The 27,340-nt window shown below is 40.1% G+C and overlaps 2 protein-coding genes across 2 annotated transcripts; both read left to right on the forward strand.

Annotated features, from left to right (window-relative positions):
* The first annotated feature begins 241 nt into the window (after positions 1 to 241).
* LOC106594177 (oocyte zinc finger protein XlCOF6.1) lies at positions 242 to 7,123 on the forward strand. The gene is made up of 2 exons (XM_045713165.1): positions 242 to 1,076; positions 5,591 to 7,123. Exons 1-2 carry the CDS (start codon positions 710 to 712, stop codon positions 6,535 to 6,537), a joined length of 1,314 nt encoding a protein of 437 aa, XP_045569121.1. The 5' UTR covers positions 242 to 709; the 3' UTR covers positions 6,538 to 7,123.
* A 4,037-nt stretch (positions 7,124 to 11,160) lies between these two features.
* LOC106594195 (zinc finger protein 501-like) lies at positions 11,161 to 19,586 on the forward strand. The gene is made up of 3 exons (XM_014185574.2): positions 11,161 to 11,644; positions 15,972 to 17,689; positions 19,127 to 19,586. The coding sequence occupies exons 1-2, from the start codon at positions 11,425 to 11,427 to the stop codon at positions 17,108 to 17,110; spliced, it is 1,359 nt and encodes a 452-aa protein (XP_014041049.1). The 5' UTR covers positions 11,161 to 11,424; the 3' UTR covers positions 17,111 to 17,689; positions 19,127 to 19,586.
* Positions 19,587 to 27,340: the final 7,754 nt, after the last annotated feature.

Here is a 27,340-nt window from a genome sequence, read left to right on the forward strand (position 1 = left end):
TCCTCTCAGACCACTGGTCTGCAGTAGGTTTAGACAGGGTTAAATAGTGGAATGGGGTGGTAGTGTTCTGGACTAGGATTAGACAGGGTTAAATAGTGGAATGGGGAGGTGGGTTTTTAAAGAGGGTTAATAGTTGCCATGGTAATTTTCCTTGTTCCCGTATTACCGGAAGTAAATGTAGGTAGGCTGTGACTGGCCTCCCACTCCAGTACAGTAGGTGGCGGTTGTATGCAGCCAAAAGTTGAATGTGATCCGCCAACCAAATCATAAAGAAGAAAAAGCGGCTCATCAGTAGCAGCTTGCTAAAAAAAAAGTTTAAAGTATCCAGACACGTCCAGTGGATGTTAGGCAATGTGTTTTAAATACACTTATGTTTACGCCGTAGTACCACTAATTGGTTTTATTGCACATCCAGTTAGGTACGACGTTGATTGTCTGCTGCTAACGTTATAGATAGATGGCTACGTCCGTTTCGATAGCACCAGTGGCTGAAGCTAGCTCGTTAACTTTTCACCAACACGTTTTACCAGAAATGAACAAACGGCTTGTAACAATTGATATATTAAGTTAAAGGATTCATTTTAATTCGGTGAGTAAAGAACCGTTGGTGTCCCCATAGTGCTGTGCTCTTTCGTCAAACCAGCTAGCTACTGTAGGTATGTATCTTTGTTGGTATATTGACCTAGCTACTTAACTAACATTCCCAACAATGAGCTCACTAAGTTACCCCCCCCTTGCTAAAGAAGATGAGGTCTGCTGGACGGAGAAAGAGGGTATGTGGGTGAACATTGTCGTGAAAGAGGAAGTTATTACAATGAAGGAGGAGGATGAAGAAAAGGATGCCGTTTTTGCAGTGGGGAAGGAGAAGGAGGCTGCCACAGTGAAAGATGAGAAGGAAGAAGCTTTCAGAATGGAAAAGGAGGAAGATGAGGCTATCATATTGAAAGAAGAAGAGGATGATGTTATAGTGAAAGAAGAGGAAGAACCTTTTAGAGTGGAAGAGGAGGCTATCTCAAAAGAGGAAGACGTTTTGGGAGTGAAAGAGGAGGCGGCGACTGAAGATCTGAATAACACCAGTAAGTATTATTTTAAAAACGGCACAAACTCTCTGCAGTTGTTGAACCACCGTGTGGTTTTTAAGGGGCGTTCTACTGAAGTTCTACACTTGTTCTGTACTGTAGGAATTGGGTAATTCCATATGAATTCAATCACGTTCTGACTGCACCCATTTTGATTTGAAAGAAACCCTACATGTTTGCACATATCAAACTCAACCTTTTATATTTTTCAGTGATGAAGACATGGATGTCTCACAATAAGGTGGGGTATGCAAAATGGGTCAGCTTTGAGAACCTCTATCTCCTGAGGATGTTTTGGCATTTAGGTCCAAAAATGCACTTTCTGAACACTTCTACCACAGGCAAACATGTTTGGAAGGTTTTGTTCAAATCGAAGGGGGTGCAGTCAGGAAGGGATTGAATTCATATGGAACAACCCATTGTTTAATCTAGTAGCCTACCAAATAACAAAGATGTATACTTAAAATGTTGCGTATACTGATTTGGCTACCCATAACTTCAATTAAACACAGTCTCAAAGAGCCGTCGGTCCCTTTTATTAATAGCCGGGCAACTGCACACATTTCAGCAAATTTAACGCCTGTTTCAAATTAAAGGCCGGGTCTTAATGAGTTGTTTGAGGTTACCATCAATTACCATGATTTGTTTATGAGGTTTGATTTGTTACATTGAAATAATGAATGAATAACTCTGGGGAACATGATGGTAGTCAGCCCCAGTTACCACATTCAGAAGGCCCGCCTACTCCACCAATCAGATGAGGGGAGTTTGACGCATATGCCGGTTTACGGTTCGTGGGAAGCAACCAATCAAATGAGGGAGTGTGATGAGTCGTATGCCGACCTGCCTGCACGGGCAGATGAGGAACATGCATTTATTTAGTCTATTGAGTCATTAATGATTTGGTTGCTTATTAAATATAGTATAACCAGCTGTTTTTAAATGCTACGTGTTAATCGGATGTCTTATTCAAACTCAGTTTACAAGCTCATGTTTGCCATTACTCATAGTTACTGCATTGTTTTGAAAATGGCCTGTAGACTAACAAATTGACACAACTTGATTTTTATTTTTTATTATAAAACAGCTAAACAGAAATGTTGTAGAAGTTTCTGTCTCTGTACAAAGGCATCGTCTTCAAGCTATGGAAGATGACAAAATATTTAATAATTGATTGTACTTGCATGGAATTTTTCTAGACCCCCAAACCTCTTTACAGTGTAAGGGGAAACTCAGCACCTTAACCCCACTTACATACTCTTTATTTGCATATATTTCATTGGCTCCAGCCCCCTCTTCTGAGGACAGAAGGAAGTTTTTTCTGGTTTTGTTACAGATTTTGTTTCATACATTATTCATACATGGTACTTTTAGACAGAGTATTACAGTGCCTTCGGAAAGTATTCACATCCCATGACTTTTTCCACATTTTGATGTGTCACAGCCTGAATTTAAAATTGATGAGTTTTCTTTTCTTTTTTTAATCACTGGCCTACCAGCAATACCCCATAATGTCAGAGGAATTATGTTTTTCAACATGTTAACAAATGAATGAAAAGCTTAACTGTCTTCAGTCAATAAGTATTCAACCCCTTTCTTATAGAAACGCCTAAATAAGTTCAGGAGTCTAAATGTGCTTAACAAGTCACATAAGTTACATGGACTCACTCTGTGTGCAGTAATAGTGTTTAACACGAGTTGTGAATGACTACCTCATCTCTGTACCCCACACATACAATTATCTGTAAGGTTCCTCAGTCGAGCAGGGAATTTCAAGCAGACTCAAGCACAGAGACCAGGGAGGTTTTCCAATGCCTCACAAATAAGGGAACCTATTGGTATATGGGTACAACTAAACACATTGAAGATCCCTTTGAGCGTGCTGACTTTATTAATTACACTTTGTATGGTGTATCAATACACCCAGTCACTCCAAAAATACAGGCATCCTTCCTAACTCAGTTGCCGGAGAGGAAGGAAACCGCCCAGTGATGTCACAATGAGGCCAATGGTGACTTTAAAACAGAATTGAATGGCTGTGATAGAAAACGGAGGATTTTTTATTTTACCTTTATTTTACTAGGCAAGTCAGTTAAGAACAAATTCTTATTTTCAATGACGGCCTAGGAACAGTGGGTTAACTACCTGTTCAGGGGCAGAACAACAGATTTGTACCTTGTCAGCCCGGGGATTTGAACTTGCAACCTTTCGGTTACTAGTCCAACGCTCTGATGGATCAACAACATTATAGTTACTCCACAATACTAACCTAATTGACAGAGTGAAAAGAAGGAAGCCTGTACAGAATATATATATATATATATATATATATATATATATATATTCCAAAAAATGCATCTGGTTTGCAACAAGGCACTAAAGAATTACTGCAAAAAATGTGGCAAAGCAATTCACTTTTTGTCCTGAATACAAATTGTTATGTTTGGGGCAAATCCACATATTACTTAGCACCACTCTCCATATTTTCAAGCATAGTGGTGGCTGCATCATGTTATGGGTATGCTTGTAGTCGTTAAGGACTGGGGAGTTTTTCAGGATAAAAAATAAACTGAAAGAAGCAAAGCACAGGCAAAATCCTAGAGGAAAACCTGATTCAGTCTGCTTTCCACCAGACACTGGGAGATGAATTCACCTTTCAGCAGGACAATAAGCTAAAACACAAAGCCAAATCTACACTGGTGTTGCTTACCAAGGTGACATTGAATTTTCTGAGTAGCGTAGTTACAGTTTGATTTAAATCGGCTTAAATCTATGGTTAGACTTGAAAATGGCTGTCTAACAATGAACAACCAACTTGACAGAGCTTGAAGAATTTAAAAAATAATAATCTGCAAATATTGTACAATCCAGGTGTGCAAAGCTCTTAGATGTATGCAGAAAGACTCAAAGCTGTAATCACTGCAAGGTGATTCTAATATATATCAACTCAGGGGCATGAATACTTATGTAAATTAGAGATGAGTCTGAAAAAAAGATATTTCATCAATTTTTATTTCAGGCTAATGTGGATTAAGTCAAGGGGTATGAATACTTTCTGAAGGTACTGTACATGATAGGAATACAGTTTGATATACACATGCAGTGAAAACAGGACAAATATAAACCCCCCCATGGGATCTTTAGAGACCAGAGTCAGAAGGCCCGCCTCCTCGACCAATCAGATTCGTGTGTATGCTGACCAGCTTCATCAGTACCATGGGATCTTTAGAGACCACAGAGTTGAGACACCCGTTTAAAGTCCCATCTTCTTCCATTTTGTTGAGGAACATTCCATTGTTAATTAGTAATTCCACATTATTCAAATGAATGTTGTAAAAGTGTAAGGTGTAAATGCTTGTAGGGAAACTAACAAAGTTTCTCTATCAAATAGATGAACTCCTCTGTTCTCGGAATGGAATCCCTGATGCTAGCTAGCTCATTTTAGACGAGTAGCAACAGTTAGCTATTAGGCATCTAAAAGAGAGAAGGCAACTTATCCTTTTGCCGAAAATGTTTGTCCTTTCTCAATGTTGTGGATTTTAGTGATGTTGCCAATTCTTGTTCCTTAATGAATTTAGTTATTTGGTCCTCAAACTTGAACTCGAGGTATGCCATTTGGAAAATGAGGCGTTTCTCACGAACCAGAAACAATCCATTACATTCCTCATCTGATTGGTTGAGTAGGCCAGCCTTCTGACTTTGTGGCTGTGGTAACTAGTGACCACCATTTTTATTGCCAGTAAGAAACTGCTAGCCATTGACTGCTAACAGCTGAGAACTGCTAGCTAACTGGAAAGCACAAAAACGTTCAACTTCGGGAGAAATCGGCTGATCGCCCTCTTGTGGGGAAAGTAAGAACTGCCGAAAATGCAGTCAGCGTATACTAAGACAAAATGAAGAAATGTATTAAAATACTGAAATTAAACAATTAACTATGCAAATTAGCAAAAAGTTGTGTGCATTAAGGAAATGGACACCTGGCTCAAATATAAGCTTGTCTCTAATAAGAGCCTATTGTGTTCAGTGATTTAAGCTAATAAAAGCCTGGGCTGTTAATCTAAGTTTTACGGTATTCACTATTAGGTTTATTAAATGCAGAACTGTCAAGTTCAATGGTGTTTTTATTAGTCTACAAAGCACTACAGCCACTTTGATAACATGCTATTTTATTGAGGGAACTAGTCTAGATTAAACCTTATAGGAAAACAGTTTTATCATGTGGAGTTTTAATTCAGCTCTGTTTAACTAGATACTGTCTTTTATTGAGGGATCTAGTCTGGATTAAACCTCCTAGGAAGACAGTCCCATGGCACTTATCGCAAGAGTTGGGATGTTAATGCTGGTGTCCTGGCAAAATGTCCATTCATCCCCTCTCCTCCCCCTCTAACTATTCCCCATGTTGCTGTAAATGAGAATATTTTCTCAGTCAACTTACCTGGTAAAATAAATAAACCGTATTTTCATTCAGGTCCCTCTGTTTAACCAGTACTGTTTTTGTTTGTCTTTGACAGGAGAGAGACCAGACTCTCACTCTGACAGTGGGAAGAGTCTTTCAGAGGATCCAGACCCAGAGACATCCAAACCAGCAAGACAACACCACTACTGCCACTGTGGAAAGAGTTTTTGGTGGTTAGGGCACTTTAGAGACCATAAGAGAATGCACATAGGGGAGAAGCCTTACCAATGCTCCCAGTGTGAAAAAAGTTTTAGCCACTTATGGAGCCTGAAATTGCATAATAGAATACACACAGGAGAGAAGCCTTTCCACTGCTCCCTGTGTGGGAACAGTTTTACCCACTTAAGGGCCCTGAAAAGACATGAAAGGACACACACAGGAGATGAGGATCATTGCTGCTCCCAGTGCGGAAAGAGTTTTACCCTGTTAGGGAGCCTGAAACGACATGATAGAATACACTCAGGAGAAAAGCCTCACCAATGCTCTCAGTGTGGAAAGAGTTTCAGCTGGTTAACAAGCCTGAAAATACATGAGAAAACACATACAGGCGAGAGGCCTTTCCATTGCTCCCAATGTGGAAAGAGATTTTCCCAGTTAGGGGATCTAAAAGAACATAAGAGAACGCACACTGGAGAGAAGCCTTACCACTGCTCCCAGTGTGGGAAGAGATTCACCCGGTCAGGGAACCTGAAAAATCATGAGCTAACACACTCTGTATATAAGCCTTATCACTGCTCCCAGTGTGAGAGAACATTTTTTTCATCAAATGCCCTGAAACAACATGAGTTAACACACGCTGAAGATAAACCTTTCCACTGTTTCCAGTGTGGAAAGAGATTTTTCTTTTCAGGGCACCTGAAAAGACATGAGTTAACACACTCTGTGGAGAAGCCTTTCCACTGTTCTTATTGTGAAAAGAGTTTTAAGAGTTTATGGAACATGAAAGTGCATCAAAAAAGACACACAAAGGAGAAGCCTTCCACTGCTCCCACTGTGGGATGAAATGTACATGGTTTCAACAATTGAAAGAGCATGAAAGAATCAACAGCTGAGAGAAGTTATCAGTGGTCCCAGTGTGGGAAGGGATATAGTACAACACATGGGATTAGAGCCATTTGTGAAATAAAATCGATTGAAGATAGTTTGGTTTATTTATTGTGTATAAAAATGTTATGAAAAATATTATTAATGTGGAATATCCCTTTACTATGTTCCTAGAATTGTATTGGAAGGGTTACATCTAAGATGACGTGAGTGAACATTCATTTGAACAGGTGTATGTACCATTCTTTTACCAGTATTTATACCATTATATTGAATCATTTTTACCTTTTTTTAATATTTTTTTTAACTTTTTACTATCCATATTAATTGGAGCCTGTCTATACATACTGGAAAACATCATTTCTGTCACCACTCATCAACAGTGGTGTAAAGTACTTAAGTAAAAGTATCTTTAAGTTAAGGTATTTTTACTTTTACTCAAGTATGATTGGGTACTTTTCCCACCGCTGTTCATCAACAAACTGTGACAAACCTGAACTTTCTTTTTGTGAGTAGCCTACAATAAATATGATTTTGTTGAGGACAATGTTGGGCCATTACACATGTCCACTAGGGTACACATGGACTTAAAGTTCATGCAGTTCAAGAACACACACAGTGCTCCCGTTGTCTGATATTTTTGACTGAGAACATGTTTTTGTTTTTGACGTTTCTGACTAGATAGACTGCATGCACAGAGACTGTCCTGACTCGATATTCGTTTTTCATGCACGTTGTTGTTGGTGTTTAAATACGGCATTGAAGACATTAGCTAGATGTAAAATTGCGCAACTAAGATCTTCTCTGCAAAAATGTCTAAATTATTTACAGATTTCTTGATTTAACTAATGAATTAATTGATTAATTCTGACTAATTTGGAAGTGCAGTTGTCCTTTATAGGGTTAAATCTAAGATGGTGTGAGGGAACTTTGATTTGAACAGGTGTACAGTGCATTTGCCAAAAGGCACCTAAATGACTCTCAGACCATGAGAAACAAGATTCTCTGGTCTGATGAAACCAAGATTGAACTCTTTGGCCTGAATGCGAAGTGTCATATCTGGAGGAAACCTGGCACTGTCCCTACGGTGAAGCAAGGTGGTGGCAGCATCATGCTGTGGGTATGTTTTTCAGCGGCAGGGACTGGGAGACTAGTCAGGATCGAGGGAAGTACAGAAAGATCATTGATGAAAACCTGCTCCAAAGCGCTCAGGACCTCAGACTGGGGCGAAGGTTCACCTTCCAACAGGACAACGACCCTAAGCACATGGCCAAGAAAACGCAGGAGTGCCTTCGGGACAAGTCTCTGAATGTCTTTGAGTGGCCCAGCCAGAGCCCGGACTTGAACCCAATCAAACACCTCTGGAGCGGTACACATGACAACGCTTGAGAGGATGTGCCAAGCTTGTAGCGTCATACCCAAGGAGACTAGAGGCTGTTATCGCTGCCAGAGGCGCTTCAACAAAGTACTGAGTAAAGTGTCTGAATGCTTATGTAAATGTGATATTTCCGTTTTATTTTTAATTTTATACATTTAAAAAAAAAAAAAAATCTCCAAAACCTGTTTTTGCTATGCCATAATGGGGTATTGTGTGTAGATTGATGAGGAAATCCATTTTAGAATAAGGCTGTAACGTAACAAAATGTGGAAAAGTCAAGGGGTCTGAATTCTTTCCGAATGCACTGTATGTAGCCTGCTAGATCGATGCCGAGTTAAGAAATGTTTGTACCTTTTACCATCCGTATCAATTGGAACCTGTCTGTGCATACTGGAAACCATTACCTGGACGTTCTTTAAAAGAAGTAGTCATTTTTAGAATGTTGGGACATTGTTTGAAGCCACATCACATGGACTTAACGTTTATCAGGGAACACACACAGTGCTCCCATTGGCTGATATCTTTGACTGAGAACAGGTTTGTGTTTATGCCACATTAAATCAAAGTGTACAAAGTGTACTCAAAAACACAATTTGTATGCTTTTTTTTCATTTTAAAACATGAATAGAACATGTTGATCAAAATATATATTTTTATCCTGAAGTGTTGAAATATAGCTGAAGCCTTTAATTATTTCTTTATGAAGGTAGGCCTAGGTAATATTATATTACAGTATGTTGCAGATACACTGGACCAAATGTTTATGAATGGATCAATGCCTCTCTATTACTCAGCGTTGAATTGGGTAGAAACATACCACAAGATGTACGATGTGTATTCCCAGAGGGTGGCACTTAAAATGGTTAACTGAAACGCTTGTTTCCAAAGTGGCTTACTATTGAAAGAGAGAGGAGTGTTGGGGGAGGGATGAGAAGCGAGCAGAATGTGTAGGCTTACTGCAGAGAGAACAGCAGAATGTGTAGGTCTACTGCAGAGAGAACAGCAGAATGTGTAGGCCTACTGCAGAGAGAACAGCAGAATGTGTAATCCTACTGCAGAGAGAACAGCAGAATGTGTAGGTCTACTGCAGAGAGAACAGCAGAATGTGTAGGCCTACTGCAGAGAGAACAGCAGAATGTGTAGGCCTACTGCAGAGAGAACAGCAGAATGTGTAGTCCTACTGCAGAGAGAACAGCAGAATGTGTAGTCCTACTGCAGAGAGAACAGCAGAATGTGTAGGTCTACTGCAGAGAGAACAGCAGAATGTGTAGAACTACTGCAGAGAGAACAGCAGAATGTGTAGTCCTACTGCAGAGAGAACAGCAGAATGTGTAGGTCTACTGCAGAGAGAACAGCAGAATGTGTAGGCCTACTGCAGAGAGAACAGCAGAATGTGTAGGTCTACTGCAGAGAGAACAGCAGAATGTGTAGTCCTACTGCAGAGAGAACAGCAGAATGTGTAGTCCTACTGCAGAGAGAACAGCAGAATGTGTAGGTCTACTGCAGAGAGAACAGCAGAATGTGTAGACCTACTGCAGAGAGAACAGCAGAATGTGTAGGCCTACTGCAGAGAGAACAGCAGAATGTGTAGGCCTACTGCAGAGAGAACAGCAGAATGTGTAGGTCTACTGCAGAGAGAACAGCAGAATGTGTAGGCCTACTGCAGAGAGAACAGCAGAATGTGTAGGTCTACTGCAGAGAGAACAGCAGAATGTGTAGGTCTACTGCAGAGAGAACAGCAGAATGTGTAGGCCTACTAGAAGGTTGGGGGTTCAAGCTGCACTCTCTGCCCTGTTTCATTACACTGAATCTCCCATAACTGCTCAATTGGGTTGACATCTGGTGACTGAGACGGCCATGGCATGTGGTTTACATCGTTTTCATGCTCATCAAACCATTCAGAGAACACCCATGCCCTGTGGATGGGGGGCGTTGTCATCCTGGAAGAGACCACTCCCATCTGGACCGAGCTGCAAAAAACACTGAAACTGGACAGTTTTATCTCTATCTCTTTATACAAAGACTCAATCATGGACACTCTTACTGACAGTTGTGGCTGCTTCGTTTGATGTATTGTTGTCTCTACCTTCTTGACATTTGTGCTGTTGACTGTGCACAATAATGTTTGTACCATGTTTGTGCTGCTACCATGTTGTGTTGCTACCATGTTGTTATGTTGTGTTGCTACCATGCTGTTGTTGTCTTAGGTCTCTCTTTATGTTGTGTTGTCTCTCTTGTTGTGATGTGTTTTTTGTCCTATATATATATATATATATATATATATTTTTTTTTATCCCAGGCCCCTGTCCCCGCAGGAGGCCTTTTACCTTTTGGTTGGCCATCATTGTAAATAAGAATTTGTTCTTAACTGACTTGCCTAGTTAAATAAAATAAAAATCTGGATAGAAATGATTCACCATATAGGTTGAAGGTGATCACTTAGAATGGTGGAGTATTTATTGGTGTTTACCTGTCCTCTAAGCGGTTGAGTGTATTTATTGGTGTTTACCTTGTCCTCTAAGGGGTTGAGTGTATTTATTGGTGTTTACCTTGTCCTCTAAGGGGTTGGGTGTATTTATTGGTGTTTACCTTGTCCTCTAAGGGGTTGGGTGTATTTATTGGTGTTTACCTTGTCCTCTAAGGGGTTGAGTGTATTTATTGGTGTTTACCTTGTCCTCTAAGGGGTTGAGTGTATTTATTGGTGTTTACCTTGTCCTCTAAGGGGTTGAGTGTATTTATTGGTGTTTACCTTGTCCTCTAAGGGGTTGAGTGTATTTATTGGTGTTTACCTTGTCCTCTAAGGGGTTGAGTGTATTTATTGGTGTTTACCTTGCCCTCTAAGGGGTTGAGTGTATTTATTGGTGTTTACCTTGCCCTCTAAGGGGTTGGGTGTATTTATTGGTGTTTACCTTCTGAGTTGATTGGGCCTAAGTTTAAAAATGCATCCCACACCATAACAGACCTGCCAGAACCATCAAGAACGGAAGTGTTTCCTATATTTTGGCACTTACCTCTACATTCATATTCAGGTGTAGTTTGTGTAGAGTAAAGTATAGGCTGTAAGAAAAGAGAAAACAGATTTGCTAACTTGGAATTATTTGTTATGAAATTATTTAACTGCGTTACCCACTCCAGTCAGTAGGTGGCGATGTGAGTATTTTAGGCGATGATTCTTGCTTGACGTATAATCTTGTGGACAGGACAGGACGCTTCTTCAACAACAACATGGCTACTGATTCAACCGTCACTTGCTAGCCAACATAAAACATAAATATTGAAGGTCTTAAGATTTTTTTTTGTGTATCTACACGAATCTCAGTGTTTTAAACCAAATTCTGATAACGTATCTACTTGTTGATTTAAACGTAGTTTTCTTGCTACATTTTCTGATTTGTTAAGATTGATAGTGGGCATAACAACAGGCTTGTCACTAATGCTAACTAGCCAGTTAGCTAACATCCCTGACGATGAGCTCGCAAAGCTACTCCCCCCGGGTCCCTGCTAAAGAGGAGGTCTGTTGGACGGAGGAAGAAGCTCTGGGGCTGAACATTGTCGTGAAAGAAGAAGAGGAACCTTTTGGAGTAAAAGAGGAAGAGGAGGCTATCTCAATAAAAGAGGAGGAGGAGGAAGACGTTTTGGGAGTGAAAGAGGAGGAAGGAGAGGGGGAGACTGAAGATCTGGACACCAGTGAGTACTGTTTTAAAAACAGGCCTTCTACTAACGTTCTACACTTAAATATGTTTTCACGGGGTTCAGTACGAGAGAACAGTGTTAATAGCTTAATTCAACGGAAATGGCACAGTACTGAATGGCAAATGTAGGCCGTTGTTGTAAATCAGAATTTATTCTTAACTGACTTGCCTAGTTGAATAAAGGTTAAATAAATATATACATTTTGCCATTTCAAATGGTCACACTCATATTCATCTAATCAGGCCACACCTCACCACAAAACCGTAACACCATGTAGCAAACGTTGAAGCGAACTGAACTCACCCCAGAACTGTATACATTGTTAAAGGTGCAATCTGCCATTGGTACATGCATTTTGGGGATTTTAAAGGAATGTTATAGAGGTCTGGCCATTTTAATTTCTTGGAGAAAATAACTGTCGTACCCTATCAGAACCCAAAATATAAGTTTTACTGCAAAAAAATGTAAACACCAAATTGTAAAGACTTTTTTAGACTAAAAAGATTGCCAAAACTGGTATGAAGCTAAGGGATGGGGATGGAGAAATGTAACCAGAGATATAGATTTTTCGACACATTCATAGACAGAGACATGGATACAAGGCCTGACCTGTCAAATTCATAGACAGAGACATGGATACAAGGCCTGACCTGTCAAATTCATAGACAGAGACATGGATCCAAGGCCCGACCTTGCCGGAAGATTCCGACCCTACCGTTAAGCTTCTTTACACTGAGCTGCACCAGGGTTGGGAACGCAATCATGATTACGTTAAGGCACCACGGAGCTGGCGTGAGATAGGGGTCGGAAAAACGTACCTCAATGCAGGGATGAGATGGCAGCTGTGGCTCTTGCTGGCTAGTATGAGGACGAAAAGGCGTTTAGAATTAAATGTTTAGAACACGTTTAGAACATTAACCAACGTTTAGAATGTTTAGAACACGTTTAGAACATTAACCAACGTTTAGAATGTTTAGAACACGTTTAGAACATTAACCAACGTAGCTCAGTTGGTAGAGCATGGCGCTTGCAACGCCAGGGTTGTGGGTTCGATTCCCACGGGGGGCCAGTATGTAAAACTGTAATAAAAATGTATGCATGTAAGTCGCTCTGGATAAGAGCGTCTGCTAAATGACTAAAATGTAAATGTAAAAATATAGAACGTTTAGAACACGTTTAGAACATTAACCAACGTTTAGAACACATTTAGAACATTAACCAACGTTTAGAACATTAACCAACGTTTGGAACACGTTTAGAACATTAACCAACGTTTGGAACACGTTTAGAACATTAACCAACGTTTAGAATGTTTAGAACACATTTAGAACATTAACCAACGTTTAGAATGTTTAGAACACGTTTAGAACATTAACCAACGTTTAGAATGTTTAGAACACATTTAGAACATTAACCAACGTTTAGAATGTTTAGAACACGTTTAGAACATTAACCAACGTTTAGAACATTAACCAACGTTTAGAACATTAACCAACGTTTAGAACATTAACCAACGTTTGGAACACGTTTAGAACATTAACCAACGTTTAGAATGTTTAGAACACATTTAGAACATTAACCAATGTTTAGAACATTAACCAACGTTTAGAACACGTTTAGAACATTAACCAACGTTTAGAACATTAACCAACGTTTAGAACATGTTTAGAACATTAACCAACGTTTAGAACACATTTAGAACATTAACCAACGTTTAGAACATTAACCAACGTTTGGAACACGTTTAGAACATTAACCAACGTTTAGAACACATTTAGAACATTAACCAACGTTTAGAATGTTTAGAACACGTTTAGAACATTAACCAACGTTTAAAATGTTTAGAACACATTTAGAACATTAACCAACGTTTAGAATGTTTAGAACACGTTTAGAACATTAACTAACGTTTAGAACATTAACCAACGTTTTGAACACGTTTAGAACATTAACCAACGTTTAGAATGTTTAGAACACATTTAGAACATTAACCAACGTTTAGAACATTAACCAACGTTTGGAACACGTTTAGAACATTAACCAACGTTTAGAATGTTTAGAACACGTTTAGAACATTAACCAACGTTTAGAATGTTTAGAACACGTTTAGAACATTAACCAACGTTTAGAATGTTTAGAACATTAACCAACGTTTAGAACACGTTTAGAACATTAACCAATGTTTCGAACATTAACCAACGTTTAGAACATGTTTAGAACATTAACCAACGTTTAGAACATTAACCAATGTTTAAAATGTTTAGAACACATTTAGAACATTAACCAATGTTTAGAATGTTTAGAACACATTTAGAACATTAACCAATGTTTAAAATGTTTAGAACATTAACCAACGTTTAGAATGTTTAGAACTCGTTTAGAACATTAACCAACATTTAGAACACGTTTAGAACATTAACCAACATTTAGAACACATTTAGAACATTAACCAACGTTTAGAACATGTTTAGAACACGTTTAGAACATTAACCAACGTTTAGAACATTAACCAACGTTTAGAACACGTTTAGAACATTAACTAACGTTTAGAACATTAACCAACGTTTAGAACATGTTTAGAACATTAACTAACGTTTAGAACACATTTAGAACATTAACCAATGTTTAGAACATTAACCAACGTTTAGAACACGTTTAGAACATTAACCAATGTTTAGAACATTAACCAACGTTTAGAACATGTTTAGAACATTAACTAACGTTTAGAACACATTTAGAACATTAACCAATGTTTAGAACATTAACCAACGTTTAGAATGTTTAGAACACATTTAGAACATTAACCAACGTTTAGAACACGTTTAGAACACGTTTAGAACATTAACCAATGTTTAGAACATTAACCAACGTTTAGAACACGTTTAGAACATTAACTAACGTTTAGAACATGTTTAGAATGTTTAGAACTCGTTTAGAACATTAACCAACGTTTAGAACACGTTTAGAACATTAACCAACGTTTAGAATGTTTAGAACACATTTAGAACATTAACCAACGTTTAGAATGTTTAGAACACATTTAGAACATTAACCAACGTTTAGAATGTTTAGAACACATTTAGAACCTTAACCAACGTTTAGAACGTTTAGAACATGAACCAACATTTAGAACACATTTAGAACATGAACCAACGTTTAGAACACATTTAGAACATGAACCAACGTTTAGAACATGAACCAACGTTTAGAACACATTTAGAACATGAACCACTGTGGTTTATTATCCTTTAAACTACTACTACTGGATTGATGGTTGTAACCATCTATTATCCCATTAACAAATCACCCAAACTTATTTAGTTTCCAAACTTCACATTTCTCCTAGTGTAGGCAACTTATCGTAATGAACGATATCAGCAACAGGCCTGTGATCGGTATGGTCGGTGGCGTTTTAGTTTAGCGTTTCCCGCTCTGTTGTTGTTTGGCTAGCGACATTTCTGTAGCAGTCATGTAATTGTCTATATTGCAGTTAACTTTTTAATTTAGAGTTTTTTGGGAAAGCCTTCCCATCTCTACCAGAAGGTTATCTTAGGTTATATTAACATCATCGCTGACGGCTACACACAGAGACAGAGGCATTCCACTGTCGGTTCAGAAAGTTGCAGGTACATTCGATTTTTTTTAATTTAACCTTTATTTAACTAGGCAAGTCAGTTAAGAACAAATTCTTATTTACAATGATGGCCTAGGAACAGTGGGTTGACTGCCCTGTTCAGACAACCTATTCACTGATGCATTTTGTTCCTGTCTTATGATTAACTACTAACTTCAATACATTCAGTTGATTAACTTGGGACAATTCATTCAGGTTCTACTAACTTCAATACATTCAGTTGATTAACTTGGGCCAATTCATTCAGGTTCTACTAACTTCAATACATTCAGTTGATTAACTTGGGACAATTCATTCAGGTTCTACTAACTTCAATACATTCAGTTGATTAACTTGGGCCAATTCATTCAGGTTCTACTAACTTCAAATACATTCAGTTGATTTTGAATATTGTTGAATTCCGTTTTAATGTCTGGATTATGGGATTCAGGGCCCAACATATTAGATAGGTCAGAGATCACAGCTCCTCCCTTTTCAGTTGCAAAGTCATACAATAAAAACTGTTAAGATTCTCTGTCAATAGTCTTTAGCTTTGGAGCAGGTGACAGTTGTAAAGGCTGTTTTCACGCCCCTCCAAGCATCTCTGGGTTGAGATTGAGGGATCTAGTCATAGAAAATCGTTTTTTTATCCTTTGCCGGTTTCATTCAGGTCTCTGTTTAATCAAATAGTTGGTCTGTCTTTGGCAGGAGAAAGATCAGACTCTCACTCGGACAGCGGGAAGAATCCTTCAGGGGAACCAGATCCAGAGACTCCCAAACGAGCGAGACAACACAACTGCTCCCAGTGTGGAAAGAAATGTATCCAGTTATCGCATCTGAAAGAGCATGAGAGAATACATACAGGAGAAAAGCCTCACCACTGTTCCCAGTGTGAAAAGAGTTTTACCCAGTTAAATATGCTGAAACGACATGAAATAATACACACAGGAGCGAAGCCTCACCAATGCTCCCAGTGTGGAAATAGTTTTACCCAGCTATGGAACCTGACAGTGCATGAGAGGGCACACACAGAAAAGCCTTACCACTGCTCCCAGTGTGAAAAGAGTTTTAGCTGGTTAGGGAGCCTGAAAGTACATGAGAAAACACACACAGGGGAGAAGCCTTACCACTGCTCTCAGTGTGGAAAGAGATTTTCCCAGTTAGAGCAACTGAAAAAACATAAGAGAACACACACTGCAGAGAAGCCTTACCTCTGCTCACAGTGTGGGAAGAGATTTACCCTGCTGAGAAACCTGAAAAATCATGAGCTAATACACTCTGTATATAAGCCTTGCCTCTGCTCCCAGTGTGGAAAAACATTTTTCTCATCAGATTCCCTGAAAAAACATGAGCTAACGCACTCTGTAGAGAAGCCTTTCCACTGCTCACAGTGTGGAAAGACATTTTTCTCATTAGGGCCCCTGAAACAACATGAGAGAACACACTCAGGGGAGAAACCCTATCATTGCTCTAAGTGTGGAAAGAGTTTTACTTCATCGAATTCCCTGAAAAAACATAAAAGAATACACTCAGGAGTGAAACCCTACCACTGTTATCAGTGTAAAAAAAGTTTTACCCAATCATGGCACCTGAAATATCATGAGAGGACACACACAGAAGAAAAATCTTATCATTGCTCCCAGTGTGTAAAGAGTTTTACCATGTCAACATACCTGAAAAAACACGAGCTAACACACTCTGTAGAGAAGCCTTTCCACTGTTCGCATTGTGAAAAGAGTTTTAAGAATTTAAGGAACCTGAAAGTGCATGAGCAAAGACACACATGCTCTTTGGGCCCTTCCACTGTTCCCTCTGGGGAGAAAAATGTACTTGGTTTCAGCAACTGAAAAATCATGAAAGAATCCACACTGGATAGAAGCCTTACCAGTGCTCCTAATGTGAAAAGAGATATACCATGAACATGTAAATGCAGAGTCTCAAATAGCTGTCTGTCCCTTTTAATAGCCGGGTAACGGCACACATTTCAGCAAATAAACACTTGTTTCAAATAAAACGCTGGGTCTAAAGGAATTGTTAATGAGGTTACCATGAATTGTTTACTAGGTTTTAATGTTTGATTTGTTACATTAGATAAAAAATTATGGCAATCATTTGTTTTTATCACCAGTAAGAAACTGCTAGCCATTGGCTGCTAACAGCTGAAAACTGCTTGCTTACTGGCAAGCACAAAAACAGTCAACAACATTGGGAGTACAGACCCCTACAAATTGGCTAAGAACTGCCAAAAAAATGCACAGTCAAAGAGGAGAATAATTATTCTGCTAAAGGAAAATGTGTTTTTTCGCACTGTATATGCATTTTTGGGGGAAAAAACACATTTTCCTTTATCAGAATTAGATGGTGGTGTATGTATGTATGTATGTATATAAGGAAATAGACACCTGTCTCTAATAAGAGCCTGTTGTGTTAACCTGTTAGGGCTAGGGGGCAGTATTTGCACGGCTGGATAATTTTTTTTTACCCGATTTAATCTGGTTACTAATCCTACCCAGTAACTAGAATATGCATATACTTATTATATATGGATAGAAAACACTCTAAAGTTTCTAAAACTGTTTGAATGGTGTCTGTGAGTATAACAGAACTCATTTGGCAGGCAAAACCCTGAGACATTTTCTGACAGGAAGTGGATACCTGATGTGTTGTATTACCTTTAAACCTATGCCATTGAAAAACACAGGGGCTGAGGAATATTTTGGCACTTCCTATTGCTTCCACTAGATGTCCCCAGCCTTTACAAAGTGTTTTGAGTCTTCTGGAGGGAGATCTGACCGAACAAGAGCCATGGAACGATGATGGCCCATTAGACACCTGGCGCGCGAGTTCATGTTGGGTACCCTCGTTCCAATACGTTATAAAAGAGTATGCATTCGTCCACCTTGAATATTATTCATGTTCTGGTTAAAAAGGCCCTAATGATTTATGCTATACAACGTTTGACATGTTTGAACGAACGTAAATATATTTTTTCCCCTCGTTCATGAAGTGAAGTCCGGCGGGCTTAGATCATGTGCTAACAAGACGGAGATTTTTGGACATAAATGATGAGCTTTTTTGAACAAAACTACATTCGTTATGGACCTGTGATACCTGGAAGTGACATCTGATGAAGAGAATCAAAGGTAATGGATTATTTACATAGTATTTTCGATTTTAGATCTCCCCAACATGATGACTAGTCTGTATCGCAACGCGTATTTTTCTGGGCGCAGTGCTCAGATTATTGCAAAGTGTGATTTCCCAGTAAGGTTATTTTTAAATCTGGCAAGTTGATTGCGTTCAAGAGATGTAAATCTATAATTCTTTAAATGACAATATAATATTTTACCAATGTTTTCTAATTTTAATTATTTAATTTGTGATGCTGACTTGACTGCCGGTTATTGGAGGGAAACGATTTCCTCAACATCAATGCCATAGTAAAACGCTGTTTTTGGATATAAATATGAACTTGATAGAACAAAAAATGCATGCATTGTCTAACATAATGTCCTAGGAGTGTCATCTGATGGAGATTGTAAAAGGTTAGTGCATCATTTTAGCTGGTTTTATGGTTTTGGTGACCCTGTCTTTGAATTGACAAAACATTACACACAACTCTTGTAAATGTACTGTCCTAACATACTCTAAATTTCTGCTTTCGCCGTAAAACCTTTTTGAAATCGTAAAACGTGGTTAGATTAAGGAGATGTTTACCTTTCAAATGGTGTAAAATAGTTGTATGTTTGAAAAATTTGAATTTTGACATTTATTTTGATTCAAATTTGCCGCTCTTGAAATGCACCTGCTGTTGATGGAGTGCACCACGGGGGGGACGCCTGCGTCCCACCTAGCCCATAGAGGTTAAGTGATTTAAGCTAATAAAGACCTGATGTACTACCGTAAAATTGAAGTTTTACGGAAGTACGTCACAGGGATTTAAAATTCACACTGTGCTCCCAGAATTTTGAATGTGTATTTGTTTGACACATAAGTTTTAAAAAGTGTACTCATACAAATGCATTTGTTTTTTTATTTTAAAAACATGAATTGAACATGGAGCGAGTCTGTTTGAATATAGTGTCAGTTAGATTTTTGTATTTTTATATCTTATTTTTTTATATCTTATTTTTTTATTTAACCTTTATTTAACTAGGCAAGTCAGTTAACAAATTCTTATTTACAATGACGGCCTACCGGGGAACAGTGGGTTGACTGCCTTGTTCAGGGGCAGAACGACAGATTTTTACCTTGTCAGCTCGGGGATTCAATCCAGCAACCTTGAATATAGATCTGCTCTGTGATTAAATTATCATTTTCAAACTCTGGCTTTGTGCATTTTCTGTATGTGTGTGTTAGTCAAGTGCAATATTCATGTGTTGTGATGGGACTTGTCAAGATACTGTTTGTGGACTTTAGCTAAGCATTCACCAACATCATCCCAGAACTGTTGCAGGACAAACTCATCCAGCTGAACGTACCCTACTCCATCTGTTGGTGGATCACTGACTTCCTGACAGACAGGTCACTTCACTGGGAAAACAACTTGCAGACTAATCCCCCAAGGTGATGAGTCCAAGTACAGAGGAGAGGTTGACCGCCAGGTGGCCTGGTGCAGTCACAACAACCTGGAACTCAACTCAGTCGCAACAACCTGGAACTCAACTCAGTCGCAACAACCTGGAACTCAACGCGGTCACAACAACCTGGAACTCAACGCAGTCAAAACAACCTGGAACTCAACGCAGTCGCAACAACCTGGAACTCAACGCGGTCACAACAACCTGGAACTCAACGCGGTCGCAACAACCTGGAACTCAACGCGGTCGCAACAACCTGGAACTCAACGTGGTCGCAACAACCTGGAACTCAACGCAGTCGCAACAACCTGGAACTCAACGCGGTCGCAACAACCTGGAACTCAACGCAGTCGCAACAACCTGGAACTCAACGCGGTCACAACAACCTGGAACTCAACGCAGTCAAAACAACCTGGAACTCAACGCAGTCGCAACAACCTGGAACTCAACGCGGTCGCAACAACCTGGAACTCAACGCGGTCGCAACAACCTGGAACTCAACGCGGTCGCAACAACCTGGAACTCAACGCGGTCACAACAACCTGGAACTCAACGCGGTCGCAACAACCGTGAAGATGGTGGTTGACAAAAGAAAACGTCCCCCACAAATTCCTGGGGACCATCACCTCCACAAGCTCAAGTGGGAGGTCAACATCACAGTGGAGGCCATCAGAGGATGTACTATAAGCTGATTGGGGGGGGGGTATATTTTGTTCTCTAGGCCAATGACATCAGAGGGCACCATCACACCAACTCATTGAAGTTTGCAGTTTGTGTCTAAAAAAACACTATTTTGATCAAATATAGCTGGAGTGCATCTTTAATGATTTATTTATTTATAAAGGTATACCTATGTAATATTATATGACATGCAGAATGTTCACATTCATAAATATTTGGTCCAGTTTATCAATGCCTGCCTGTCTGTCATCACTCAGCTTTCATACACGTTTGGTCCAGTGTATGAATGCCTGTCTGTCATCACTCAGCTTTCAATTGGACTGATTTGTTTTAAGGCATGTGCAGTGGAGCAAGTCAAGAGCTTCAAGTTCCTCACTGTTGCTAGGTAACACACTGAGATTCATGGGAAGAAGCTGCCAAGGGAACTGATTTGCTCCAATTAAAATTCCTCAGTGTCCAACTCACTAAGATCTTAAAATGGTCCACACACAGTCACGAAGAAGGCGCAACAGCATTGACAGTAGAATGGCCCCTATTGAAGAGCTCAGTGACTTTCAATGTGGCACCGTCATAGGATGCCACCTTTTCCAACAAGTCAGTTGATCAAAATTTCGACCCTGCAAGAGCTGCCCCGGTCAACTATAAGTGCTGTTATGGGGTTCTGGAAACATCTAGGAGCAACAACGGCTCAGCTTCGAAGTGGTAGGACACACAAGCTCACAGAACAGGGCCGCCGAGTGCTGAAGTACGTAACTCGTAAAAATAGTCTGTCCTCGGTTGCAACACTCACTACCGATTTCCAAACTGCCTCTGGAAGCAACGTTAGCACAATACATGTTTGTTGGGAGCTTCATGAAATGGGTTTCCATGGCCGAACAGCCGCTCACAAGCCTAAGATCACCATGCGCAATGCCAAGCATAGGCTGGAGTGGTGTAAAGCTCGCCACCATTGGACTCTGGAGCAGTGGGAACACTTTCTCTGGAGTGATGAATCACGCTTCACCATCTGGCAGTCCGACGGATGAATCTGGGTTTGGCGGATACCAGGAGAACGCTACCTGTCCCAAAGCATAGAGCCAACTGTACATTTTGGTGGAGGAGGAATAATGGTGTGGGGCTGTTTTTCATGGTTCAGGCTAGGTCTCTTAGTTCCAGTGAAGGGAAATCTTAAAACCATAGCATACAATGACATTCTAAATGATTCAATGCTTCCATCTTTGTGGCAACAGTTTGGAGAAGGCCCTTTCCTGTTTCAGCATGACAATGCCCCCGTGCACAAAGTGAGGTCCATACAGAAATGTTTTTTTTCGAGATCGGTGTGGAAGAACTTGAAGCTTAACACTAGAGTCTTATTACCTAAAATGGATCAATTGAAAGAGTGGGTTCACAGCTCCAATCCAGATGTGTGATTGGGGCGGCAGGTAGCCTAGTGGTTAGAGTTGGGGGGGCAGGTAGCCTAGTGGTTAGAGTGGGGGGGGGGCAGGTAGCCTAGTGGTTAGAGTGGGGGGGGCAGGTAGCCTAGTGGTTAGAGTTGGGGGGCAGGTAGCCTAGTGGTTAGAGTTGGGGGGCAGGTAGCCTAGTGGTTAGAGTGGGGGGCAGGTAGCCTAGTGGTTAGAGTGGGGGGGCAGGTAGCCTAGTGGTTAGAGTGGGGGGGGCAGGTAGCCTAGTGGTTAGAGTGGGGGGGGCAGGTAGCCTAGTGGTTAGAGTTGGGGGGCAGGTAGCCTAGTGGTTAGAGTGGGGGGGCAGGTAGCCTAGTGGTTAGAGTTGGGGGGGCAGGTAGCCTAGTGGTTAGAGTGGGGGGGGGCAGGTAGCCTAGTGGTTAGAGTGGGGGGCAGGTAGCCTAGTGGTTAGAGTGGGGGGCAGGTAGCCTAGTGGTTAGAGTGGGGGGGGGCAGGTAGCCTAGTGGTTAGTGCGTTGGACTAGTAACCGAAAGGTTGCACGAGCGAATCCCCAAGCTGACAAGGTAATCTGTCGTTCTGCCCCTGAACAAGGCAGTTAACCCACTGTTCCGAGGCCGTCATTGAAAATAATAATTTGTTCTTAACTGACTTGCCTAGTTAAATAAAGGTAAAAAAAAATGTGTTGGTCATTACTGAGACGTGTTTAAGAAAGACTGTTTTGAATACTGATATTAACCTTTCTGGTTATAACCTTTTCCAGCAAGACAGATCTTCCAAAGGTGTTGGAGTGGCGATCTTTACCAAGGATCACCTTCAGTGCTCGGTTGTCTCCACCAAATCTGTCCCCAAACAATTTGATTTGCTTGTTTTAAGCATTAAACTTTCAAGTAGCTCTTTGTTGACTGTTGCTGGGTGCTATCGTCCTCCATCAGCACCGGCCTCTACCCTACCTGCACTAAGCTCTCTCCTGACCCCTTACACTAAGTCTGAATTAGTCCTGCTAGGTGACCTAAACTGGGACATGCTTAAACCACCTGACCAAGTCCTAAAGCAATGGGACTCCCTTAATCTTTCTCAGATTATCACCAATCCCACAAGGTATGACTGCAAACACCCAGAAAAGGCTACTCTCCTCAATGTTATCCTCACAAATAATCCTGATAGGTATCAGTCTGGTGTTTTCTGTAATGACCTTAGTGATCACTGTTTTACAGCCTGTGTTCGTAATGGCTGCTCAGTGAAATGACCTGTCCTGATTTGTCATAGACGCTTGCTAAAGAATTTGAAGGAGCAAGGTTTCCTTTATGACCTGGCCTCTGTAAATTGGTACAGAATCAGCTTGATCCTCTGTTGAAGTTGCTTGGACCTTATTTTTTTTACATTTTCTGTGATATTGTTAACATGCCCCTTAAAGAAAATGAGAATTAAAAACAGGTTCAGCCCCTGGTTCGACTGTGATTGTGCAGAGTTACTCCACCTCACAAATTGCATTTGACAAAAGGCTCGGCACACGCATACTCAGGCTGACTGGCTCTCGTTCAGGCAAATCCCTGCTTGATTCAAAGCTTCCTCTTTCTATTCCACATCAACGCTCATGCCAGCGGTAAAATTTGATTTAAAAAACAGATAAAATACACCTTATGGAACAGCGGGGACAGTGAAGCAAAACAAACAGACACATGCATACACACACACACACACACACAATAACATACGCACTATACACACACACATGTACACATGGATGTTGTGTTGTAGTTATGTGGTAGTAGAGTAGAGGCCTGAGGGCGCACTCTTAATATGTTGTGAAATCTGTTATGAATGTATTGTAATGTTTTTAAAATGTATAACTGCCTTAATTTTGCTGGACCCCATGAAGAGTAGCTGCTACCTTGGCAACAGCTAATGGGGATCCATAGTAAATACAGATGTGTGGTCCCCTAAAATTGAAATAGGTTCCCCTGAGATAATCTTTAATCTTATCAAACACATGAATAACTTGTTTCTCTTCAAATGGGTATAGAATACAACATTTTACACTGTCAGAATTCACTTTCATGTCATTATGTGTTGGGACAGCCTGTGGGCACTAGTGGTTCTGGGGGGGGGGCAACAATTTTGGACCCCCTTGTGGCCCCCCTAAATGTGGAGTATGAAATAATTTTTTATATAACTAGTTTTTGCTATCGTTCTTTTTTTTTTTACATCCGTTATTAGACAGTGACAATGCGGAACATGGTCTTTTGCCTGCAATGCAGTGAAGAAAACAATATGACAACAATAACCTCTAATGTAACTGGCCCCTCTAACTGTACAACTGGCCCCAGCTTGCCCCCCCCCAGTTGAAATGGTCTAGAACCGCCACTGCCTGTGGGACCTCACATTTAATGAAATAGAAAGACAAGTTCATATTATTATCATGAACACTGAACTAAAATACTTCAAAACTTTGACTGAGTTACAGTTCATATGAGAAAATCAGTCAACATCACCAGTCCTGACTTACCACTCCTGTATGTAGTAAATCACCAGTCCTGACTTACCACTCCTGTATGTAGTAAATCACCAGTCCTGACTTACCACTCCTGTATGTAGTAAATCACCAGTCCTGACTTACCACTCCTGTATGTAGTAAATCACCAGTCCTGACTTACCACTCCTGTATGTAGTAAATCACCAGTCCTGACTTACCACTCCTGTATGTAGTAAATAAATAAATAGTATTGAGTAGATCTCGACAAACCATTTCTGACCTGCTTTGTGCACGGGGGCAGTGTCATGCTGAAACAGGAAAGAGCTTTCCCCAAACTGTTGCCACAAAGTTTGAAGCACAGAATCGTCTAGTGTCATTATATGCTGAAGCATTAAGATTTCCCTTCAATGGAACTAAGGGTCCTAGACAATTATTCCTCCTGCACCAAACTTTACAGTTGCTACTGCAGTCGGGCAGGTAGCATTCTCTTGGCATCCGCCAAACCCAGATTCGTCCGTTGGACTGCCAGATTCATCACTCCAGAGAAGGCGTTTCCACTGCTCCAGAGTCCATTGGCGGCGAGCTTTACACCACTCCAGCTGACGCTTGGTATTGCGCATGGTGATTTTAGGCTTGTGTTCGGCCATGGAAACCCATTTCATGACGTGTACAACAGTGTGTTCCATTTCCCACCAATATCCAGCAACTTCGCACAGCCATTGAAGAGGAGTGGGACAACATTCCACAGGCCACAATCAACAGCCTGATCAACTCTATGTGAAGAAGATGTGTCGCGCTGCATGAGGAAAATGGTGGTCACACCAGATACTGACTGGTTTTCTGGAATTTATTTCAATTGACTGACATCCTTTATATGAACTGTAACTCTGTAAAATCCTTGAAATTGTTGTGTGTTGGGTTTATATTTTTGTTCAGTGTATATAGCATTTGTAAGCACTGTTGGTCTACACCTGTTGTTTACAAAGCATGTGACAAATACAATTTGGTTTGATTTCGCCAAAATTGATGATTACTTGCCTCTGAAATTAAACCATCAAGTGATATATTTAAACAAATGCAAGTCTGTCATTGAACAACCCCATGCCACGATTAGATAGTAACAAAAAAAATACACATCTTTCATAAGTTTCTTTAAACGACAAAAAGAAGCGGTCGCTGATTGGTTGAATTTCTGAAAACGTGTATATATAGCGTTTTGGAAAGAAACGGTCGCTGATTGGTTGAATACCATGGGCGCAAGATGTAGTTGTCAAAAAATCACATGACAGAAATATGATGCCAAGTTTAAGATAGATAAAGTGATCTGTGCATTTGAACAACAGCATAAATACACCTATTTCACAATTTTCATGTCAACAACCGAAAGACCACTGCTGCACATGCTGCCACTGTTCTGAACAAAATAGATGATACTATTTAGAAGGAACAGCCAGGTTGCGAATGAACGAGTGCACCAGGCAGAACGCAACCAGCATGCACATGCAATAAGCGAAACACATCATCTAACTGGGGCTAGCTAGCTAACATAATGTCACAAAGCATGATGCGCTAACCAGCTAATGTTCCTTCTGAAATAACGTAATATTTCCCGAGTTAGATATGAGTTTAGAAAGAGTTGATATTGGCATGGGAGCTAACTAGCTAGCAGGCTGCAAGCTATCAAATGTAAAAAAAACATTTGATAAAAAAATGATCGACCAAACTATTTCTCGATGTTTCTCAAAATTACTGTAGCTGGCAAATTAATTTGATCATGCTTTGTCATAGACCCGATTTTATGCTGTTTTTGTCCACAAAATATGTCGCCCTGTCAACATCTGTTCCTGGGCTGTATCACAACCGGCCGTGATCGGGACTACCATTGGGTTTTCTGTCCTACCAGATCCGTAATGAGATGGTTCTAGCTAGTGTAAGCATCTGTCCTTTTTGGATGTAGTTGTCCGGTTTCTCAGGTCCCAGGCTCCTATAATGAGGTACTAGGTTTTAAATCAGACATTCAACAGACATTCGCCATTTGCCTATTTAAAGGTTGACAACAATTTACATTCCTCTATGATTACTACGAAGGATCGTTCACGAGCAAATGTTTTCGTTAGGGACCGGACATATAAAGTCAAGTGTTGATTTGATAGAAATAGACGAATCATAAACAATTGCATTTAAATATCTTGTTCGCCATAACTATTGTATTGAAATGCATAAAACAGCAAGCGTTGATTTGATATAAATAATAAAATCATATAAAAATGCATTTCAATCTTTTGTTCGCAGTAACTTTTTAATTGGTTGTCATAGAAACATCAAAACAAGTGCAAAATATTCTAAAAACATCTGGGAAAGATACTCAAAGAAGAAACGTATACTTTCGTTGGAGAAACAGAAAGGAAACAGGAAGGAAGATAACAGGGCGGATTGACATCAAGAAGAGGACAACAGAATGCAGACAATATTTAAACATTCAATGATTAATCCTGTCGTCATGGCTTCACCCTTTATTATATAGAAAAACCCTGTCTCCTTCCTAGAAAACGTCAACCTTCTAAACTGTAAACCATTAGTCAACAGTATCTATTCAATCTAAATTGCTCAAAGAGTATGCCGGATTAGGCTATACACTCCACAGCACATTTTCAAAGCTTTGTGGAAAAGGAATTGAACCCCAGTCTGACGTTTGACAATGCGCGTCACAGTTCACAACATTAATGAATGTTGAATGTCAACACTTCATTTTATAATCCACTGACAGGGCAGTTTCTGATACATTTCAACATTTATTTTTCAATATTTTCAATAAACTACTAACCTAAGTAGCCCACATGCCACTGGGTGAGATAAGTTTTCATTGTTGTTAGGCAGAATTATGTTAGGTTTTATTATGTGTTGTTGCCGGTGCGTCTTGGTCAAAGTGTTACTAGTCGATTA

Source organism: Salmo salar, chromosome ssa02, assembly GCF_905237065.1.
Source record: "Salmo salar chromosome ssa02, Ssal_v3.1, whole genome shotgun sequence".
Classification (NCBI taxonomy): Eukaryota; Metazoa; Chordata; class Actinopteri; order Salmoniformes; family Salmonidae; genus Salmo; species Salmo salar.